Source organism: Hoplias malabaricus, chromosome 1, assembly GCF_029633855.1.
Source record: "Hoplias malabaricus isolate fHopMal1 chromosome 1, fHopMal1.hap1, whole genome shotgun sequence".
Taxonomy (NCBI): domain Eukaryota; kingdom Metazoa; phylum Chordata; class Actinopteri; order Characiformes; family Erythrinidae; genus Hoplias; species Hoplias malabaricus.
Window position 1 is genome coordinate 59,604,207 of NC_089800.1, and position 21,752 is coordinate 59,625,958.

At 39.8% G+C, this 21,752-nt stretch overlaps 2 protein-coding genes across 8 annotated transcripts in view; one reads left to right on the forward strand and one right to left on the reverse strand.

The window, feature by feature from the left end:
- The first annotated feature begins 221 nt into the window (after positions 1-221).
- On the forward strand, positions 222-9,296 carry ccdc170 (coiled-coil domain containing 170). Its single transcript, XM_066642696.1, has 11 exons — positions 222-512; positions 866-992; positions 1,277-1,533; positions 1,626-1,770; positions 1,861-2,046; positions 3,734-4,051; positions 4,503-4,682; positions 6,368-6,541; positions 6,851-7,093; positions 7,704-7,919; positions 8,843-9,296. Exons 1-11 carry the CDS (start codon positions 358-360, stop codon positions 9,092-9,094), a joined length of 2,253 nt encoding a protein of 750 aa, XP_066498793.1. The 5' UTR covers positions 222-357; the 3' UTR covers positions 9,095-9,296.
- Positions 9,297-10,218: 922 nt separating this feature from the next.
- syne1b (spectrin repeat containing, nuclear envelope 1b) overlaps positions 10,219-21,752 on the reverse strand; it is an 86,134-nt gene continuing 74,600 nt past the window's right edge. For 3 of the 7 annotated variants that reach the window (XM_066668891.1, XM_066668884.1, XM_066668924.1), the window contains 18 exons: positions 21,469-21,635; positions 21,038-21,200; positions 20,385-20,572; positions 19,982-20,132; positions 19,605-19,787; positions 19,242-19,379; positions 18,960-19,151; positions 18,115-18,451; positions 17,708-17,776; positions 16,922-17,064; positions 16,628-16,754; positions 16,221-16,432; positions 15,891-16,091; positions 15,403-15,531; positions 15,082-15,294; positions 14,375-14,467; positions 13,564-13,622; positions 10,219-11,241 (listed from right to left, as the gene is read on the reverse strand). In XM_066668891.1, coding sequence (XP_066524988.1) covers positions 10,995-11,241; positions 13,564-13,622; positions 14,375-14,467; positions 15,082-15,294; positions 15,403-15,531; positions 15,891-16,091; positions 16,221-16,432; positions 16,628-16,754; positions 16,922-17,064; positions 17,708-17,776; positions 18,115-18,451; positions 18,960-19,151; positions 19,242-19,379; positions 19,605-19,787; positions 19,982-20,132; positions 20,385-20,572; positions 21,038-21,200; positions 21,469-21,635 — 3,012 coding nt within the window. In that variant the 3' untranslated portion in view covers positions 10,219-10,994. The remainder of the gene's footprint in view (positions 11,242-13,563; positions 13,623-14,374; positions 14,468-15,081; positions 15,295-15,402; positions 15,532-15,890; positions 16,092-16,220; positions 16,433-16,627; positions 16,755-16,921; positions 17,065-17,707; positions 17,777-18,114; positions 18,452-18,959; positions 19,152-19,241; positions 19,380-19,604; positions 19,788-19,981; positions 20,133-20,384; positions 20,573-21,037; positions 21,201-21,468; positions 21,636-21,752) is intronic. The other 4 variants (XM_066668932.1, XM_066668899.1, XM_066668906.1 and 1 more) reach the window with 3 other exon arrangements.

Sequence of the window (21,752 nt, forward strand, 5' to 3'; positions counted from 1 at the left end):
CACCCTTACACTCACACATTAAACTCTACACAAGAAACCCCAAGTCATACACAACAAATCCTAAAATTTACTAAATAAATTACACTGCAAACCCTACACAGGAACCCTACTCACCAACCCCTCTAACCTACACCGTAAACCCTTAATTCTACATCAAAGTCTACAACCTAATCGTAAACAATAAAGAATACAACTTACACAATATACCCTATACCCTATACAGCACTAAACTATAACAATATACTATACACACCCTACACCACCAACACTACATACTACTTAGATCTGATTCACTCCATTCTGTGCGCAGTTCGGTAACGTACACACATTGAAGAAGGGTTTGGGAAAGAACTGTTTATGAGAATCCCTCGCCTATGCCCTCTATCGGCCCAGCACGCTCTGTTGCTTAGAAACACAGCCAAGAAACACGGACACTTCTCAGCTACGGACATTTGCGCTACGTTTCAGGGAGGAATAGTTTTCAAAGTTTCCAAAAAGGGAACGTATGTAAGGTAAGAAAGCTGAAGACATTTCAGAAAAATAATTTCAGTGTCACAGTTACTTTCACAGTGAATCGATATCTCCCACCAGATTCTACAATCATTTATACGGTAACTTGACCATCCTAATACGGGTCTGTAATAGTATTTATGTCCAATATAGCAGCTATATTTGTCACTTCATATGCCTAGAACAAATTGCCACAAAATGAAAATATACGTTGAAGGTAAATGCAATTTATAAAAAGGAATATAGAATTAAATTATAATATTAAGAGTAAATATTTAAAATGATTAATATTAATATATGCAAAAATGTGTAAAATATTAGAATATAACATTTGTACCCACGTACACGGATAAAGGCTCCTTACCATTGCAATGGAGGACTCTGTGATGCAGCAGCACCTGGTTCATTACAAACAGGCCACAGAGTCTGCACGAGAAGAGCTTGCAGCCCTGCAGACCAAATATCAAAGCCTCCAATCACAGGTTAGCATGTTATTTTATTTCAACTTTTGTAATAAAGAAGGGAGTATATCTTCATCCTTTTCTTAAATTAATCTTCTTTACATTACAAAGCAGCCATTATGCTTACATTTAGTGTCTTGGATATAACAGAGATTCTGTATATGTAGTATTCTAAACATGGCAGTCCCATGTGTGAGCTACAGTATACAGAAAAGCATTAAATAATCACTTTCATTAGTTTTAATTGTTACTATTTTGTAATAAATTGGGTCTAATTTGTAAACAAGTTGTTTCCTTTTTTAAAGCTGCTGGAATCTCGGTCAAAGATTTCCTCTCAGGAGGCTTTGGTGCAGGATCTAAGGGAGGTGACCGAGAAGCACAAAGAGACAGAGGCCAGACAGATGTCTCTTATAAGTTCCCTCAGAGAGCGTATCCACAACACAGAGCAAGAAATAAACTCTATCTCCTCCACCAGACACATTCTAGATTCGAAAATACAGGCACTGACCAAAGAGAATGAAGAACTTAAAGAAAAAGCACTGCAAATGGAAATGAAGGCAAAGTAAGCAGCGGTTGTAAACATTCTTAGGTAAATTGCAACTAATCATTTCAATTTGGGAGAAAAGACAAATGTTCATTGTATTTTATTTATAGAGAGTATCTTAACAAATGGAACAACACAAAGCAAGAAACGAGTGATTCACAGAGGACAACTGAGGAGTTTTTATCTAGACTTGCCAGCATACTCTCCATTGATTTAGCCAAGTTTGAAAAACCCATGGAGTCTATCATCTCTGTGGTAAGTGCATGAGAAATGTTGGTTTTGTAATAAGTTCAATAAGTTGAAAGTTATGTGATTTGCCAGTAACTAAACACACTGTATTTGTAGGTGGACCAGTGTTGCAAGGAGAAAGAAAAACAGAAGACTCAGATAAGTGCTCTAGAAGAGAGTGTGAAATCTCATGAGGTGGAATGTAAAGCCAGCAGAGAGACAGTGCTGAGATTAGTGTCTGATGTGGACCATGAACAGAAACTCTCAGCCATACGTGCTAGTGATCTCAACTCAGTCAGACAGGTGAACTTATTTATTCACTGAAACATACGTATTAATCTAAATTGCCAAATAAAAAATAAAATGTGTCAATAAATGTGAGGGGCGGCACGGTGGCGCAGCAGGTAGTGTCGCAGTCACACAGCTCCAGGGGCCTGGAGGTTGTGGGTTCGATTCCCACTCCGGGTGACTGTCTGTGAGGAGTTGGTGTGTTCTCCCCGTGTCCGCGTGGGTTTCCTCCGGGTGCTCCGGTTTCCTCCCACAGTCCAAAAACACACGTTGCAGGTGGATTGGCGACTCGAAAGTGTCCGTAGGTGTGAATGTGTCTGTGTCTGTGTTGCCCTGTGAAGGACTGGCGTCCCCTCCAGGGTGTATTCCCGCCTTGCGCCCGATGATTCCAGGTAGGCTCTGGACCCCCCGCGACCCTAAATTGGATAAGCGGTTACAGATAATGGATTGATGGAATAAATGTGAGTGTATGATGACCAGTGATGGACTGGGACCCAGTCCGAGGGGTGTTTCTGTCTTGCGCCTAGTGCTTTCAGGTAGGCTCTGGACAGATCGTCCCTGGACTGTAAAAGTGGTTACAGACTATGAATGTTGTTATGCTTATGGAAGACCTAACCAGGAACTTCCATAACCAGCTCACTCAACACATACACGGAGGATTTGTCATAGTAAAGTAAATTGTATACAGCTTAATAGCAATAGTTAATAGTATATTACAGATAGTTGCACATTTTCTACCTTTTACATCCCTGGATGACCGTTTCCCTCTCGGTTTACTGTTTCAATAAGAATTGGAGGAGAAATTGACATTTTACCTACATGGCAGTTCTCCAAACGCAGCATGTATTTTAGAGATATTGTTTGTAAACCCACATAGTAATCATTGTTCTAAAACCAACCCAAAACTGATTTAATATGGTCCTGAAAAATATTGATGAATATGGGATGGCTTTAGTCTAGATCCATGAGACTTAAATTTCTGATAATATATTTTTCAGTTTGTTTAGCCCCAAATGTTTAAAAAAATGTTCTATTTAATTATTTATCTTTGCCTGTTCTACCCATATGTATGTCTCTCCCTATTACATACAGTGCCACTCAGGACAGCATGTGGTTCCTCTGGATCATGTGAGGCCAACTCACTGTTTTTTCGAACTGCTTCTAATGCAACACGACTGAACAGTTCAAAACACCAGAGAACACAAACTGCCCAGATCTGTCAAATTAGCTAACAATTGTGGAATATATATTATAAATATAGCAGCACGGTTGCGCAGCAGGTAGTGTCCCTGTCACACAACTCCAGGGTCCTGGGATTGTGGGTTCGAGCCCTGCTCTGGGTGACTGTCTATGAGGAGTTGTGTTCTCCCCCTGTCCACGTAGGTTTCCTCCGGGTGCTCCAGTTTCCTCCCACGGTCCAAAAACGTGTTGGTGGGTAGATAGGCAACTTATAAGTTTCCATAGGTGTGAGAGTGAATGTGTGAGTGTGCGTCACCCTGTGAAAGACTGGTGTTTCCGGATTGGCTCTAAACCCACAGCCGCCCTGAACTGGATAAACAGTTACAGACAATTTATAAATGTAGTTGAATGACCACTTTGAAAGAGATTGTTTAGTTTATCAATGAGCATTGATTTCAGTTATTGATTCATGCAAATTATAATGATTTAAATCCTTTTTGTGTCCTGTTTTACATTTTTTCAGGAACTGGAATGTGTGCTGCTGAAGAAACAGAATTTGGAAAGAGAGAATCAGAGTCTGAGGAACAAGCTGCAGGAGAGTGAGCTTGCTCATGTTGCTGCTAAAGAGAAATCTGAGAGCTCTGAGAAACAATGTGAGGATCTAAAGCAAACGCTGCTCAGGAGGCAAAATGAAGCTAAAACATCACACAGCTGCATGGAGGCCTTTCTGAAGGAAGTGGACTTTCTGCTGTGGAGAGAGCCAGCACCCACTCTGCACAGAGAGGAGGAAATTCTGGATAAGCTCAGAGAGGTCTGCAGCAGGGAGAGGAGCAACAGTGTGGTAAAATTAACATATCAACACAATGTTCTTTTGCTTCCTGTGAAAACTGCCTGCAGTCAATTTACATAGACCTTTCTCAAGATATTAATTCACATCACAATATCTACACTATACAGATTTGTGGATTACTCATCCATGGTTTAGTTTGAAATGAAAGGTTTTGTCCTAAGATGGTGTTATTGCAGCAAAAGAGAACAACCTATCAATTGCCTTATGTTTCAACATTTTTGTGGCATTAATGAAATCAAGTACTGATGTTAGTTGTTTACTTCTTTATCACTTACACACTGCCACTCCAATTTATCTCAAAAGTACTGCATGGTGCTGCATCACTCACTGCAGTTCCAATGCTCTACAGCTTAATGCTGGACTGCAAAGTGGTACTGAAGAATTGAGTCTTGTGGAGTACTGAGGGCATCAGTTAAATAAAAATTTCATGTGTATTGTGCAGTGCGTTAGTGAGCTAGAGGCCAGACTGGTGGCAGTATCACAGGAACTTTCCAGGCAGACTGAGCTGCAGAGAGCAGCAGAGCAGAGAGAACAGCAAACCCGGGGCATGCTTCTCAAACTAGAGTCTGAACTCCTCACTGCAGGAGTCAACAAAGATGGACTGAGCCAAGAAAAACAGCAGGTGAGCTGACATTCAGTTCAGTTAAATTCAACCTTAATTTAATCCCAGAGATTCATAGAGAAAGATTGCTCACTTTCAAATTTAGCCAAGTAAAAAAAAACAACTAAATAAAACCCATAAGCTATTGGAAACATATTTGGAAATTATGCAAGCTGTCATTCTGTCACTGTCTTTTAAAACCACCAAAACAAAGTTCAGTAGTTGTTTCCCCGCAATATCACAGAATTGCTTTTTTTCTCTCACTTAACTCCATTATTCATTCATTATCTGTGAGCGCTTATCCAGTTCAGGGTTATGGTGGATCCAGAGCCTACCCGGAATCATTAGGCGCAAGGCAGGAATACACCCTGGAGGGGGCGCCAGTCCTTCACAGAGCAACACACACACACACTTTTGAGTCGCCAATCCACCTACCAACATTGTTTTTTGGACCGTGGAAGGAAACCGAAGCACCCGGAGGAAACCCACGCAGACACAGGGAGAACACACCACACTCCACACAGACAGTCGCCTGGAGGAAACCCACGCAGACACAGGGAGAACACACCACACTCCTCACAGACAGTCACTCCGGAGCAGGAATCGAACCCACAACCTCCAGGTCCCTGGAGCACGAGCTTGCTGCCCGTAACTCCATTATATACAGATTAATTTAATATTGAGTATTTCATAGTATTGCTTAAAAAATAATCCTGCTCCTTATTGTCACTATCCAAAGAAAAACACGTATCTCCAAAATAGTAACTACAGGTGAAGGAAAAAAGAGTCACATTTCTTAGGAAAAATGCTTCTCTGCATTAACCCATCCATAGTAGAACACAAACCCACACCAGTGAGCAATTCTTCACACACATTAGGGGCAGAGAACACATACACAACCAGAGCAGGGGTCGCCAAGCACCTCAGTGCCTGGGTAGCAGTTTGGGGGTTAGGTGCCTTGCTCAAGGGTACTTCAGCCATGTATGAATTTCTTCTTTCTGGTCCTGGGAATTAAACCACAGACTTTTGAGTCTCAAGCTCACTTTTCAAGGCCATGGCTTGAGGTTTTAATAGAAGTCAATGTAAAAAAAAAAAATGATTGGGCCGTTAACCATGAACTTTTTACACAATGTGAAGAACAGCTGCTGTGTTCAAATGATGTAGTAAATTTAAAAATCCAAGAATTTGAACTATGAATTTGTTCTTGGAGTACTCTGAGTATTTTTAAATGATGACAGTTTCTAATCAATAATATTTGTGTGTAAAGAGACAATAAATAATGTAAACACCCATATAAAATGGTGATTCAGGTTAGAAACAAGCTGGGGGGCAAGGGGAACCTAACAGGCTTTGCTCTTCCCTTACATCTTGTGTCTAAAATTGGATCACCATTTTTTATGGGTTTTTTTCCCTGTTCCGTGTCCTTACTTTTGGGACACCCTGTATACTGGCCTTATATGTTTGGGCTTTATAAGTTTATTTTTGAAAAAGATCACATCAAAAAAAAGAAACATTATCACAAAGATCCTAACAGATCCTGGATGTACTAAGAAGACTCACTGTTATTTTTGGAAAGGTACATTTTTTTTTTAACTGAAGTTACAATGCTTTTAAATGAGTATTGGTTCAGACCACACAGCACTACTAGAAGTAAATTGTGTGTAAAAAATAGCATTCAATTAATCATTTTGTCATTTGTGATGCAGTACTTGAAATTTCTGGATCAGCTTTCTGAGAAAATGAAGATTGAGCACTTAGCCACTGATCTGGGTTTTGATATGAGACTTGAGGCCATACTTACTCGTGCAGAGCAACTGACCAGACAAGAGGGTACTGCTTTGGTGGAAGCTAAAACATTGCTCTACAGTCTTCAGAAAAAGGTTTGAATGTTTTGGTAATTCTGAGAGAATAAGGCTTTGTTCACACTGGTAGAAAATCAAATGTTTCTTCTGCATTTTACACCACCATTCTACATTACCGGTTACAAGTGACGAAATCTGATTTGTGTGGTCAGACAGTAGTTGCATTTGCCCACAAACCTAACTAGATTCACCCATCTGTACAAGGCCTAAGACTAGACTATGCTAAACACCTTTCTAATTTTATTCACTAGAATTCACCATGAGTACCTGGGCTTAGATACATGTCTCCAGTGCTGACTTGTGTAGTGCCTGTTTATTTTGGTGCAGGTGAAGGAGCAGAGGGAAAGGTTGGATAGTAAAGAGTTGCACATGGAGCTGCTGAGGAAGAAAATAGCTCAGCTTGATGAGGAGAAGAGGAGTCGTTCAGCTCTGTCTGTGGAGCAAGATGATGCTACTTTGGCCAACAGGAAACTGCAAAAGAAAGTGGAGAGGCTCCAGGCTGAGCTTAGTGTCATGCGTTTCTCCAACACTGAGCTGAAGGCCAAGCTCACAGAGACCACTGAGCTCAAGGTAGAAGGAAGAAGAGCACTGGCACACAGCCCAAGAAGAGGCAGAGTCTTTTAACCATGTCCTTTGTCATTTAAATTATGTATTTAAATTTTTACTGCATTACTTTTTTCAGTGTATGGAAATTGTGTTATTACACCAGTGCTACTGCTCATACTACTATAATATAACTATATACAGCATCAGTTTAAACTAAACTATATTTCTGTAGCACTTTTGAATGCGTAATAAAAGTGCAAATGTAAAAATACCCAAAATAAATTCAAGGCACTCCTCAAAACAAAAACTAGAATCTTTAAAGACCTTTTATAACGCCATTCATCATTCCTGACACATCTACATGTCTTCATTTTTATTTACTGCTTCCTCTTGTGCTAACATATAGAATTGTACACATATCTGGCTTTATATTATTAAAAATATTCAAACATTTGAACTGCAGTGTCAAACTATTTTACATTTAGTTCATGTAAAATAATGTGAAATATAATATTTCATACATATTATTATTATTATTATAATCACAATGTATGGTCATATACAATACAGAACATTGCATGTGTGAAGATATAAAACTCCTTATAGCTCAGGTGCTTGTGTTTGGTGCATTAAGATCAGAGTGATGGAACAGAAGCAGGCCATTGAAGAGCAGTGTAAGAGTCTGGGCAAAATGGAGAAGAGTAAAACCAAAGTGGAAAAACGGCTCACCACAGTGAAGACAGAGCTACAGAACCAAGAGTACAGAGCCAGAGATGAATTGCTGCAGGCGCAGAGGCTTCTCCACAGTCAGGCCAATGCCATGGCAGAACTTGCTCACAGGGAGAAAAAGGTACAGTAAAGATGTTTGATACCTTGCATAGTGAGCAGTCCGTTTGCTCTTAGCATTATGGATTTCTCTCTTCTGAGACAATTTCATTTAATTTGAGATTTCTGGTGAAAATATGTAATTGTATTGATATAGAAAATTTAACATTTTGGACTGTCAGTTAATACATTTAAGTCTTTAAAGAATATATTCACAGTCAAAACACAGCAAATTGAGCTGGATTGTTTTTTTTTTTAAACCCAATTTTCTTCCTAATTTTACCAATTACACTAGTTAACCAAGACTCACAAGGGCACCAATGTGGGAGGCTAAGGGGCCAAATATCCACCTGGGAGGGTGAGAGCCACCCTTCTCACATAGGGAATGATTCCATTTGTACTCTCTCATACTCCCAGCCTCAGATGGCTGAGGCAAGTTCATTCATTATCTGTAAGCCCTTATCCAATTCAGGGTCGTGGTGGGTCCAGAGCCTACTTGGAATCATTGGGCGTAAAGTGGTAATACACCCTGGAGGGGGCACCAGTCCTTCACAGGGCAACACACACAGTCACACATTCACTCACACACTCACACCTACGGACACTTGAGTTGCCAATCCACCTACCAACGTGTGTTTTTGGACTGTGGGAGGAAACCGGAGCACCCGGAGGAAACCCACGCAGACACAGGGAGAACACACCAACTCCTCACAGCTGAGGCAAGTTACACCCCCCAATTTCAATCTCACACCTCTGACTTTTTAATGACTGTTTAGACGTCACAGAGTGACTCACAGCATGCACACCATACTCTAGTTTTTTTCTTCTGGACGTAATAAACCTTCCTTTCGTTTTTAACCAAAAAAAAAAAAAATGTACATAGTGGTCACAGTTTCAAAAATAGATGAAAATAAACCAATCACACCATTTTGTATTCTTGCATTGCAGCTGCTGGACTTCTGTACTGTGGTGTCTCACATGTTGGGAGTGGACATGCTAGGTTTTCTTCCTAACAACGAGGCTATCAAACGGCTGGAGGTTCTGATTCACTCAGGCCACAATCTATTTCCCCTGGCCTGCCACTCTACAGCACCACATCATCAATTCCTTGTGGCTCCTGTCAGCTCTAGCCTTACTGCCCGCTCTCTAGGGTCTCAAACACAGGCCCTGCCTCCGCTTCCCAATACAGATACACCCTGAGGACCATGTAGCCTCTTATCTGGCTAGTAGATGAAGTGTGGCACACATTAATACTCTTATTTAGGAAGCCAATATCTTATACGATGAGAGTAGTTTATTGAAGATTGTCATTAACTAATCATGCAAAATCAGGTACACTGTGAGGCACATGTGTAAATCAAGACCATTTTTGTCTTAACACCGTTTGAATTGTAATGTTACTTTTGAGTCAATATTGTGTCAATAAACGTTTATTGATTCTAATGTGGGATTATGACAATTTTTGACATCACAGTGTACTAATTTGAGCACATCTTGCACACAGTCAGTACTTAAAAGGGATGTCTGCGATTGCATGGAAACACTTCTTTCTGGTTTGTTGTGTTCAGGAGTTCCATGTCTTTAAATGTGGAGAAATAGTATGTTTGAGAAAAAAAATTCTTATTTGTATATGGCTGAAGTTAATTTGCCTGTAAGTTTTATTCAATGTTTCAATTATCACAGAAACTCATTGGTAACATGAGCTGTTTAGTTTTGTGGCACTTATGCAGTTAGCCATCTATCGAATTTGGACACATTTCCACCAAGTAATTGAAACAGCCAAAATAATATATGGAGAAGGAATAGAGCAATATCCTCATTTTGGTGTATGCTTTTCAAGTTCTCTCTGTTGTCTAAAAAATGCTTTGTTCTGCCATGAGCAGAGAGAGAGAGAGAGAAAGCCTAGCATACCAGACCGAGACGATTTGTTTTTTATAACCATTTACTGACACTGGGGCTTTATAAACATAAGCACACAAACAGACTGGAGAGCTATCGAATGTTGAGGAAACCCTCAGAATTTTGAATACAACTGTGAACATCACCTTTAAGGAGTGTCAAACAACTGCAGTCCATTTCATTACAATGAACATTATTAATGGGGTTTTTTGTGCAGTGCAGTATGTGGAAAAAGTACTGAAATTCCTTTAAAACATTTTAAAAGGTGGAACTATTGTTTTTTTTTGTTTTTTTTTTAAACCTGAGTTAATTTTAAAAATGAGTTAAAACCTCATTTAAACTAAAAACTTACAAGTTAATTTATGTTACCTTAGCTAAGCTTTTGAACTGTGTTCACACTAAATCAGGAGACCTTGAATGTCAATATCAATTTAATTTATTATTTGTTTGTATACTGTTGGATTATTACAAAAAAATACCACGAAGCACATTATGCGTATACTCTTTTCAATGCAAAGGTTTCTTAGACCTTAGCAAACTGTACATGGATAAATATCATGATATCAGTGCTTTTCCATACAATACTGAATATTCATAAATTTAAAGTTGATTATTAGAGTAAGTTTGTTAAAATTATGATCAGTTTTCCACAACAATTTTCATAAATGATAAACTTTAAAACCAAAAGTTGAACACATGCCAAAAATACATATAAAAAATAGTTGCAATATATATTTTTAAAGGATATTTTACAGGATTTTCATTTGTTATAAGCAATTTCACACCATAGTCTTTGCATTAAAACAAGTGTCAATACTTTTCATGATTAAAAAAATGAAAAAGAAAAGAATCCAGGCCTAGAGACATGAACAACAAATGATCCGTACCAATTTTAGTTTAAGATCTAGTGATATTCATTTAAAAATACATTTAATTATCTTTCTCTTTTTTTTTAAATTGGAAGAACTTTTATTAGTAACACTAGCAGCCCACTAGTCTTCCAGTGTATAACTTATAACCACCTGTATACAGTGTATTGAGTTTCAGTGCAATGAGCTTCTTTATAACATCTACAAGAGATGTGGACAGAATTCAAAGGCTAGCTATGCAAAGACAATGATAATCAGCTTTGGCTGCTAAAGTAGTGGTGTAAGTCAGTTGTTCAGATCTCACTGACGAGGACTGTGATATGAACCCAAGCTCATATGGGCGGAGGCCCGTTAGTATAACTGAGCATCGGGTGGAATGAGCGAGCGAAGTTGTTGGATTGTGCACATTTGTAGTCCTCATCAGACATAGGCACCAGACAGGCCAAGGCCAGCAGCAGCAGTAAAAGCAACTGCACAGGCAGTGAGGCCCAGAGGACTCTCATGAGGAAGCTTCTGCACCAGGAGCGCCGCTTTTTCTCCTCAGAATGGGAGGAAACGGATCCAGCGTCGCTGAGAGACCTGCTCACACAAGAGGCACAACATATCAGACTGCACAATGAAATGGAGCATTTATTCGGCAAGCTGGGCTAACTGCTCCCTACACATAACTACACAATGCATTAAGTGAACTTACTTGATTAAAATATACAGGCAGGTTTGGACACCCCTGGTCAATCCAAGAAAAACATATCTACACAAACTCAAAAAAGTACTTTCTGTCAATATTTATTCACTCATTCATTGTCTGTAACTACTTATCCAGTTCAGGGTCACGGTGGGTACAGAGCCTACACGGAATCACTGGGCAGGAATACACCCTGGAGGGGGCGCCAGTCCTTCACAGGGCAACACACACACACACACTTTTTGAGTGGCCAATCTATCGCCAACATGTGTTTTTGGACCGTGGGAGGAAACTGGAGCACCTGGGGGAAACCCATGCAGACACAGGGAGAACACACCACACTCCTCACAGACAGTCACCCGGAGAGGTCCCTGAAGCTGTGCGCCATTATGCTTTTTGCCAATAGTTATCACAAATTTTTATTTATTTGATTTCCAAATATTGTATAAAATATAACTATTAGCCGTAAGGCTACAATTTATTTTTACTTTTACACAAATGTGTTAAATTCAGGAAATAATCAGTTGTGTACAGAAATTAATATTCTGCAGAGGATGTGTCATTATTTTCACTCAGTAAACAAAACCAGGGGTGACCAGACCTTTAAACATATTAGTCTCAATGAATAATATAAAGTACTTTAACCAAATTCCCTCTTATAATTTTATTAATATGGAATAAAATATGTAAACTCTTCAGATACTTGCCTGTATAAATAATAAGTCCATGCACATAAAAGTTTTCTTTACTGCCTTTCTCTCTTACTGAATACACTGCCATTAATGTCATCAGTACAGGTTTCAGCAGATTAAGCCTGGCATACACAATTTAGCTTGGAGGAAAGGCAAGCGTTTGCAGCTATTAAGTTGTGAGAGGACGTCTTAAAAAGGGTTCCTTTTCACAAAAAGCTACATTGTTACAAAGCTATTAAAATGCATGCCATAAAGAAAGAGCGCTGTCCAGCATAAGCTCCACTGAGGAAGCAGTTGATGTGCCACTTGTTGTTTGAGTGCAATAATCACTAATCATGTAAATAATCAATTGCTACTATCTTTATTTACATAACATAACATGTACCAACTTACAGCACCTTGCTGAAATTAAACATGAAATATTGTTAGCTTAAGAATGACTATATAGCAAGTCTGAGATGTTGAATTCTGCGGGGCTCACTTTACAGACTGCTTCTTAAACTTAAGTCTATGTCAGAATGATACAGTACTGTGCCACTATTAATTTACATTCAACATCATGCATTTGCAGAATTTCAGTAATTAGTATGTCCACCCGTTACCTATATTTTCAGCTGAATATTTCCAGTTTCTGCATTCTACTACAAATTTTCTTTTCTATCCTTTTCCCTCCAAAAACTACAGATCCATTCAGGACCACAGCATTGTCCCCATTGTTTAGTTAACTTCCATTTACATTCATCTTAAGCTCAGAAATATCTCCTGAAAAATCAATACCTTGTTCTAATGGCTGTTTTGACTGGAAATTAACTAAATGATGGGTGGTCTCTGAAGTTGACACACATGATTGTTTATGGATTTGTGCATTTGTGGATTTGAGGACACCCATCCCCACATGGCCCAGTCATTGAGTGTTTTTTCACTACTCAGGTATGCTCAGTCTGAACCGAACATGCCCTCCTAAACTCCACAAATGGAGACTTGAGAGGAGAAGACCACAGATGGCAGATTGAAGGGGAAGAAGATGGTAGATTAGTTATTAAGAGGATGTGACACACAAGAAAGAGGAAGATAGCAAGATAAATTGCTGCCAAGACGTTGTTCATTGCAGACGCTTGCTGGCTACGCAGACGATGAAAGAGTTGCTCAGCAGCAAGAAGTCGATAATATTCTTTTACAGCAACAAAATCTCAGCAGAAAACTACAAATAGTTACTGGAATAATCTTCTTGAACATTAAGCTTTTCTCTGGTGTATGGTCTCCCATATCTGTTTAAAACCACTAGCCTAAGTGTCTAGTATCACAGAAGATGATGGAATCCATTGACATGAGCCTTAAACGTTGTTCTGTCACTGGTCTTTAAGCTGATAGATGTGTTTTAGTGGGCTGTGGGGCTTTAGTCAATGGCACAGCACTTTGTAAATCGTGGGATCAACCCAGACACAGTGATGCCAGCGTTTACACTTTGGGCATAGGTTGAGTTCCATTATCTTCTCAGTGATCTAGAAACCAGTAGACAGGTACCTGCAGTGTGGACTGCTCACAGAGGTTCCAGGCTGTGACAGACTACTTTTGCCCCGTGGCTGTTTGCAATGAACAGGGGGGTAAAAGAAAGAAAGAATGTTTCAGTCCAGGCAAATAAAGACAAAGCTAATGATGAAAGAAAACCCAAAAAAAAGGACCAGCAACAAAATCAAATGAGAGGGTGACAGGACTTCTATGGAGATAAAGAATCTGGTTCTTCAAAGCATTCTGTGGCAGAAAATCTGCCTAAATATCTGAAAGGGGTATAATGAACAAACAAAATAAGAACTCTATTATATAAACTTTCATTAGTTTCATACATTTTATAGCTCACCACAATTTAATGTAGCTCTCACAAGATTGGACTGGACAAGCTTTGAGTTTAAAAACCACAGAACCAATATTCTTTAGACATTTAAAGGTGTAGGATCTAGAGGGACCATGAACAGAAGGAAACTGTTGAGGAACTAAACAAAGTAGAAAAAGGTGATGAGGTTCACATCAGATGAGAAACTCTATTGTGGAGAAGTGTAAAATGGGATTGAGTAAATCAAAGTAGGTGAACAACATAATAGGAATCAAATCTCATAGGCTAAATTGCTTTTTTGCTCTGAAGGAGGAGGGCATGCGGGTTTGACATTTAGACTGATGTGAAACCGGAGGGTCACTGAGCAAATACACTGAGGTGTCAAGCGTGTCTGTAGGCCACGTTCCAGGGACATCAGGACAAACTGCACACACTATAATCTTAATGTGACAAAACAACACTCAACCTTGCAGAGCGCCACAGAGCATTAGTATGATATGTTACCGATCGCTGGCGACTGGGAGTGCTCCGTCCAGATACAGGACTCAGGGAACCAGATGTGTCCAGTTCATCAGCAGATGACCAAGATGACAGATCCTGAAAGAACAAAGACAAGAATGTAGGCAGAAATTACTTTTGTATTACAGAAGATCTAGGGCTGGAACTTAATAGGGACAAACATGGCCTGGTGGTTAGGGAACTGAGCCTGTAACCGGAAGGATCCCCAGAGCAAGGCACCTAACCCCTAACTGCTCCCCAGGTGTGCTTACTGCCCCCTAGTGTGTGTGTGTAAATGTATGTTTCACTGCATGGATTGTGTTAAATGCAGAGAAATAAATTCCTCTGTGCAAGCACAGTGGCCAATAAAGGAATTCTAATTACTTTAAACATATTTCTTTAGATTTTAATCATATTCCTTAAAAAAGGTAGGAAAAAAAAGAATTTATTATATTAAGGTTCATACCACATTTGTACCACACTAGTTTTACTTCTGTAACCCACTTCTATAACCCTGCCCTAGTTACAGTTATTAATGTACATCTTCTCTTGTGCAATACTATACTTTATGTATAGTACTGTGACACAGATTTCCTTCAGGATCTGTAAATATTTCAAAATATTTTCTATTATGAATTTTCTACTAACTGTTACTGATTACCCAGCATTCATTTTATAGCCTAGTATTTCCCCAGTCTAGCTGATGCACTGACCTGCTGACTGCTAGTGATGTCAAGGGTCTTCTCCAGTTCTCTGATGTCTCGTGTCACCTCTTTCAACAGTAGCTTAAGCCGGTTTCCTATGACATGCACCTTCTCTTTGGCCTCCAGGCAGTCACTGCCCTCTGAGTGGACCAGCAGTTGCAGGGACATATCCTGCAAGGAGGCCACCTTCAGCTGGGAGTCAAGCAGCTCCCGACGGATTTGCTGCAGAGACAAACAAGAAGCAAATAACCAAACGTTTGCTCTAGTTTAACCTAAATTAAATTTACAAGAACGCAATAGAAGAAAAACAGATAACCCACTGAGACATACCAAGAGGGTTTTGTGATGCTCTTGCAGGGTGTCTGTGTCCTGACTGTGATCGATTGGTACAATCTCATTCTTCCTGCGGTCAATATTCTCCAGCCACAACAGCAGACCATGACTCATTTCATGGAAGTCCTGTAGGATAAGCAGGTACAGAGTCAACAGTCTACTTAACACAGATAACCAGGTGAAGTAATCAGTAACAAGAGCACATAGCTCTTGAAAATAAGTCGAGACCGTCTGCCTGAAGTGAAGAACACTCTTTGTAGACACTACGTTCTTAAACGATAAAAATATATTTTATTATTTTATCATTATTTAATTATATTTAGTACTGTGTAACATTACATATATTCTAACAAACAAAGAATTCTAAGGGTTAATGAATTTGAATTTCAGTAGAGTTCTTTCTAGAGAATACTTTTTGGTACTTTTCAGTGCTAAATCTTTTTTTATTATGTGTTAATTGAGATAAAACAGCCAATATAACTTGCCTGGCACTGCATTAATGCATCTTGGAGAGAACTCCTCCATTCATCTAGAGAGCATGTTAGCCTCTCCCAGCGGTTATTCATCTCTTTCAGTCTGCCCTGCAGCTCTTGAGACTCGTCGCTGTCCGACTGCAGAAACTCAGAACTGCATAGATTTATGGACAGCACTATAGCTTTCCGTTTATCCACAGCCTTTTGCAGCTCCTGGACAATAAAACAGACAGTTACTGACCACATACTGGATGAGAGAATTACATATGTGAAGTCTCATTTCCTCAGAAGGTAGTATTGGTAAGCAGTGTTGTTTATAATTCCAGCAGTTATGTGGCTAACCTTTAGCTTTTTGATGCGCAGCTCAATGGTCTGTATATCTGTGCTCACTTCCAGTGTCCGCTGTTGCTCCAGCTCCTGCTCAGCCTGATTGAGCCAGCTACAAATGCTGTTCAGGTCTGAGTTAAACTGCTGCCACTGCTGCAGGTTCTGCTTCATGCGCAACTCTTTACTGAGAGCCTGAGCCTGTAGCAGTTCCCAGCGCTCAATCACACCTGAAATGCACAGGAAGAGAGAAACAGCTTAGAGCATGGCCCACAAACCAGAAACAGAAGGAGAAGCACAGGTGTCTCATGACACAGGGACAGCAAGTAGTTCAATATTTTTGATAAGGCAGAGTGTTAATTGATCTGAAATACTGAAATACATAATGTAATACAAAACGGTACTTTAGGTCTCTTTATTAGTACCTGAGGTCTGTGTTTCAGAATTGTTGGGGTTCACAAAGCCTGCCAGCTTATCTTCCACCTCCTTCAACTCGAAGCCAACCCTCTTCACTGTGTCAATACTTCCACGACACTCTCCAAGCAACCGCATCTGCACAAGAGCGAAAGACAGATCATCAAATTTGTTCTATGTATAGAGGCCCCTGCCAGGTATCTGTATAATGTTACTATGCATTTTTTATTTTATTTTTTGTTTCAAACATCCAATAGCTACTTTTATGCTCAACTGTCAGAGCATGCAGACCATGAAGGACTCACATAGCCCGTGTAGGAGGCATCCAGCTCAGGGCCAGTGGGGGTGCGGCTGCGGATGATGTTCTCTGTCTGCTGCAGGTGGAAACGGCTGGTGTCCAGGGCTTTGGCCAATTGCCTAAAGTGAGTCTCCAAAGAGGAAGCTTCCCCTACATAGACATGAAACAGTTACCATCTAAAAGGTATCTAATTTGGCACAAGGAGAGGAACAGCCCATTCTAGCCTCTATTGATCCTTTCAGAAGCATTGTGTATTACTTTCATTGTTCTAAGTCATGCTTTGTGAGTTACATGGAGGGGACACCTAACCTCCAACGGAAGTCACATAAGTGTTTATGGGCATTATTCATAACAGTCTCAAGTGAAGTTAATTTTTATTTTTATAATCTAAAGTTGTCTGATTACTCCTTTATGATTTTATTTGTTAGGCACTGTGAATAATACCCAAGAATATATGAAATACAAAAAGGGATACAATAAAAAAAGAAGAAGTGGTTAGTTACCAGCGAGGCTACCAGTGTAGTCAACTGAATATAAGCATCAGTTTTTCTACTTACAAACTACATCACTACATGCAGTAGACAGAATCTGCAAAGCAATTTACAACAAAAGAACTAAAGGAAGTTAGAAACAGCTGCATCTAATGGTAGTTCCTTGATTCTGTGACATACTCAGTTCGTGAGTAGAAAAAGAAAAGAACCAAAGTCCCAAGCAGCAGGCTGTGAGTACATCTCTCATTTAGAAAGGGTTATGTGCCTCAGCATTACAGCATGCTGTGGCTACTAGTGCCTACCAGATGTGGACCTCAGTGTTTGTTCTGTTAGTTTTACATATGCCTCAGTGCTCTCTGGAATCTCTACATCTGGAAAGAGACATATACAATGCAATGCATGTAGTACAGTTTGGGTAGCATATCTTAATAATAAAATCTACCTATATTGACTTCTATGTCACGTTGTCCAACACTTTTATTTGGATTTTAAAATAGTCCCTGCGATCCAGGAGTACTAGCCATGAATCTCCGTAACAGTATGACAGTTATTTTATTCTTCTCTGTGATAATTTAGTACAATTGATAATTTTGCATTTGTACAATTTGCCCTTTGACCCCTAAATAGTCATTGAACGAAGGCATGTGGAAAAACACATATGATTCATAAGTTTGTATCATAATTACTACAGTCTCTGAGAAGTCCTGACCTGAGAGTGCAGAAGCTGAGGCCTGGAGGTAAGCCCCATCCTCTCCCTCTTCATCAGGCTCTGAGGCCAGAGCTCGGCTGGTGCTCTCCAAACCACGGCTCAGATCGTAGTCATGGTCCCACTCCAGGGGAATGGAGTCTACGCTGGCTGGGGTGTCCCGACCTGAGCGCTCTGTCCGTAGCGGGGCAGCCAGGGAGGCAGAGCGGCTGGATGATGGCAGCGGAGAGAACAGACTATCGCCCAAGCGTTCACTCCATGGAAGGCTGGACACATCACCAGCCTCATCTAAATCAAACTCCCGATCTGAGTAGGAAACCTCATGTTCATCTTCTGTGAGCTGCAAATACAATATTTGGATATCACTCTAAAAGATTTGATTCAAGGCCAAGTGAAAACTAAAACTCAATAATGATTTTTAAGGGTTATCAAATTCCAGTTAACAATTATATGGTCAAAAGTAAAACAGACTGTAATAGTCTTTCATCAACAGCACTTTGCTAATGAATCTAAGAGCAGGACCTTAAAAACCTTTTAAATATATTATGCCAGCCATCTGTACATAGAAAAATAAAAGTGAATTATTAAAGTACGGTTATAAAACAGAGATAAAGTGATGTGAAAATCCCAAAATATGTTTCTCAGGTTTAAATATTTATTATGGTAACATGACAGATGTCTTTATGTTTATGAGCAGTTCATTTTTAATGTCATATCAGATTGACAAGAAATACTATATACTCAAGAATATATCATCTGGGAGCAAGTTCAAGGAATCAAATCATTAAATTATATCGAATAATAATATTTATAATAATATAACAAGGCATTTCAATCTTGAGCTTTACCGGTAGGCGAATGAGCTTCTTGTAGTAGCGTTCCACCCGTCCAAAGACCTCCTGGCAATAACGCTGCAGCTCTTCAAGCTCCTCTTCAATGACAGCAGCATCCAGAGGCTCACTCTTTTCTATCAGGGCTTCCCCTTGGCGAAAGATGTGTTCAATCTTGGCTGTGTTCATAGAGATCTCTTGCTGGAATGCCTGCACAGGTGAAAAAACAGACAAAGGCATTTTTAAAAATTTCAGAATGATGGTGCAGAACTGAGTGACAGTAATAGAGTGGAGGCTTACCCTCAGTTGTTTAAGTTTTGCCTGGACATCACACTCAGAGAAATGCTCAATGTTGGTCAGCTGCAGATCCATCTCAGTCAGCCACACTAGTATGCTGTCTCGGGCCGTCTCAAACTCCTCCCTTTGGCTAATAAAGTGCTGCAGAGCAATTGGAAAACAAAAATGAAATTAAAAAAATAATATATAGACACTGGTCTTGGTCTTGGTATGTACCCTTAGGGGTAAGTATCATTTAAATAAAATTTTGGATATTTAATTTCTTTAGTTTTATTTTACAATATTATATTAACATAAATCAAAACTACAGTGTATAATTTAAACTTAACCTTTAAGACCTACAGATCAGAGGTTATGTATGTATACCTTGAGGCGTCGGAGGACAGAGGCCAGTCGTCTCTGGAGGTTATCCCAGCGCTGGTTACAATCATGGGTCATCTCTCGCAGTCGACAGGCTGCATCAGTGCGGTTCTCCCTTGCCAGCCGCCTGTACTGTTTATTAATCAACTCTAGCTGAGTGAGGCTCTCATGCACCTGCCGCTGGAAAGTCTATTGAATACAAAAAATTATTTTACAGATGAAGGAAAATCATTCTTTAACTGTTGAAAGAATTGACTTATTGTAAGTGATTTTTGGATCATTTTTATTGGTCAGTTCATTATGAAACTTCAAAACAATATGAAAGAAATACAAGTTTAACTGTATTTTGAGATCAAAAGGAATGTGCCTGGTCTATGCCATACCTCAAATTTCTTCAGCTCTTCCTTGGCCACTGTGTACAGCACACCAGAGGAGTTTGGCAAGGCAGCTGTCTTCTCTGACATTGTCAGCCACCCCTCAAAGTGAGAGAAGTCTTCCAGAAATTTCTGCCAGAGCCTCCATGTTTCTTCAATCCTGTGATGGATAATAATACAAAGAGAAATAAGGACATTGACCCCTTTAAACCTCTCTTATACATTCACAAAAACCATGAGGAAGTTTAAGATTGTACATGCTACACTGTAAATACCGTTATTGTGTTTGAAAAACAAACAAATATGCATGTGCTTAATTTAACATGATGTCTCAGTTTAAATAATTTGGCTAGAACTGTCAAACTAAATGTGTAATGATTATATTGACAACTCTCAGGTTTAGCAGTCATACTTGAGCCTTCGTTCCATGGACATAGCACAGATGCTCCTCCAGCGGCGGTCCAGGGTACGTGTGGCCTGCTGGATGGAGTCACATTCTGCATCTGTGGCACAGGCATCACAGTCATGGAGCAGCACCTCACACAGGTTGAGCACTGAGGCCACACCTGTGCTGTGCTTCTCTATGTCCCTCTGCAGCTCCTAAATACACAACATAAATAATACGTTACGAGTTTGTGACTGAGGCTGTAATCTATGTGTTAAGATCTAAGGAAGTAATCGTATATTTAATTTACAGCATTTAATTTAAATGTGATATTTAATTTCAAATAAAATAAAACAGAAAAAGAAGACAGAAGCAAAGCACATTAATTCGATGTCTTAAAAGGACTGTCTTTACTTTGGGCTTCTGATGTCTCAATTTTGAGCATAAAGGCAGCTGATTTGAGAGAGATAAATGCTGCACCACCCTACTTGGTTCTTATTTTCAAGTCATTGTTAGCTGACAAGTTCCTAGTTATTTTTAGAAGCCTGTTACGTGAGCCTACTTTGAGAGATGCAGTTTGGTCAGAGGCCTTTGAGTGGTTTTTAGACATAGCTTAAAAGTGGGGTATTGTAAATATGTGCATGAAGAACATTCCAAAATGTAAGGGTGTGTGTGTTTACCTGCTGCAGGTCCAGTTTCCTTTGAATCTCCTGAAAGTCGCAGGTATCATAGACAATAGGGCGGGAGAGTTCAGTCTCGATGTGTGCCAACCACGACCTCAGACTGCTCATGTTCTTATCCAATTGCTGCACAGCCACCAGTGTCTCCTTCAGCTTCTTTGCCCTGATCACACACACAAACATTACATTCAAACACACTCATAATTTAGAAATATTGGCAGTGAAAATGTAAAAACAAGTTATTTACATGAAATAAACCCATAATACACCATAAAACAACCCTAGACACTTGGTTAACTATCCTTTTGTTAGGATTTGTGGTAGTTCTCTGAAGAAGCCTGAAAAACACAGATGAATGCCAAGCACAAGCACACCCACACAATGAGGACTAAGAGAAAGAAAGAATCTGTAAGAGAGGTCTGTGTTGCAACCTTGCACTGATGAGGTCGAGGAGATGCTGCCACCGCTCGCTGACTTTGCTGAGTTTGTGCTCTATCTCAGAGGCTTTGTTCTCATGGCTAGCCTTGACCAAACGCTCTCCCATATGCTGTAGCTGATGCTTATTCTCCTGTGCCACTGCTAGCTCCTCCTGATAGTCCTGAGAGGAAAATCACCCAGAAACAAAACAGAGGGCAACACAGTTAGCAGGTTGAGACCAAGCCAAGCCGATAAACATAACAGCCCTCAGTGATAACTGATAGCGGATCATGACAGG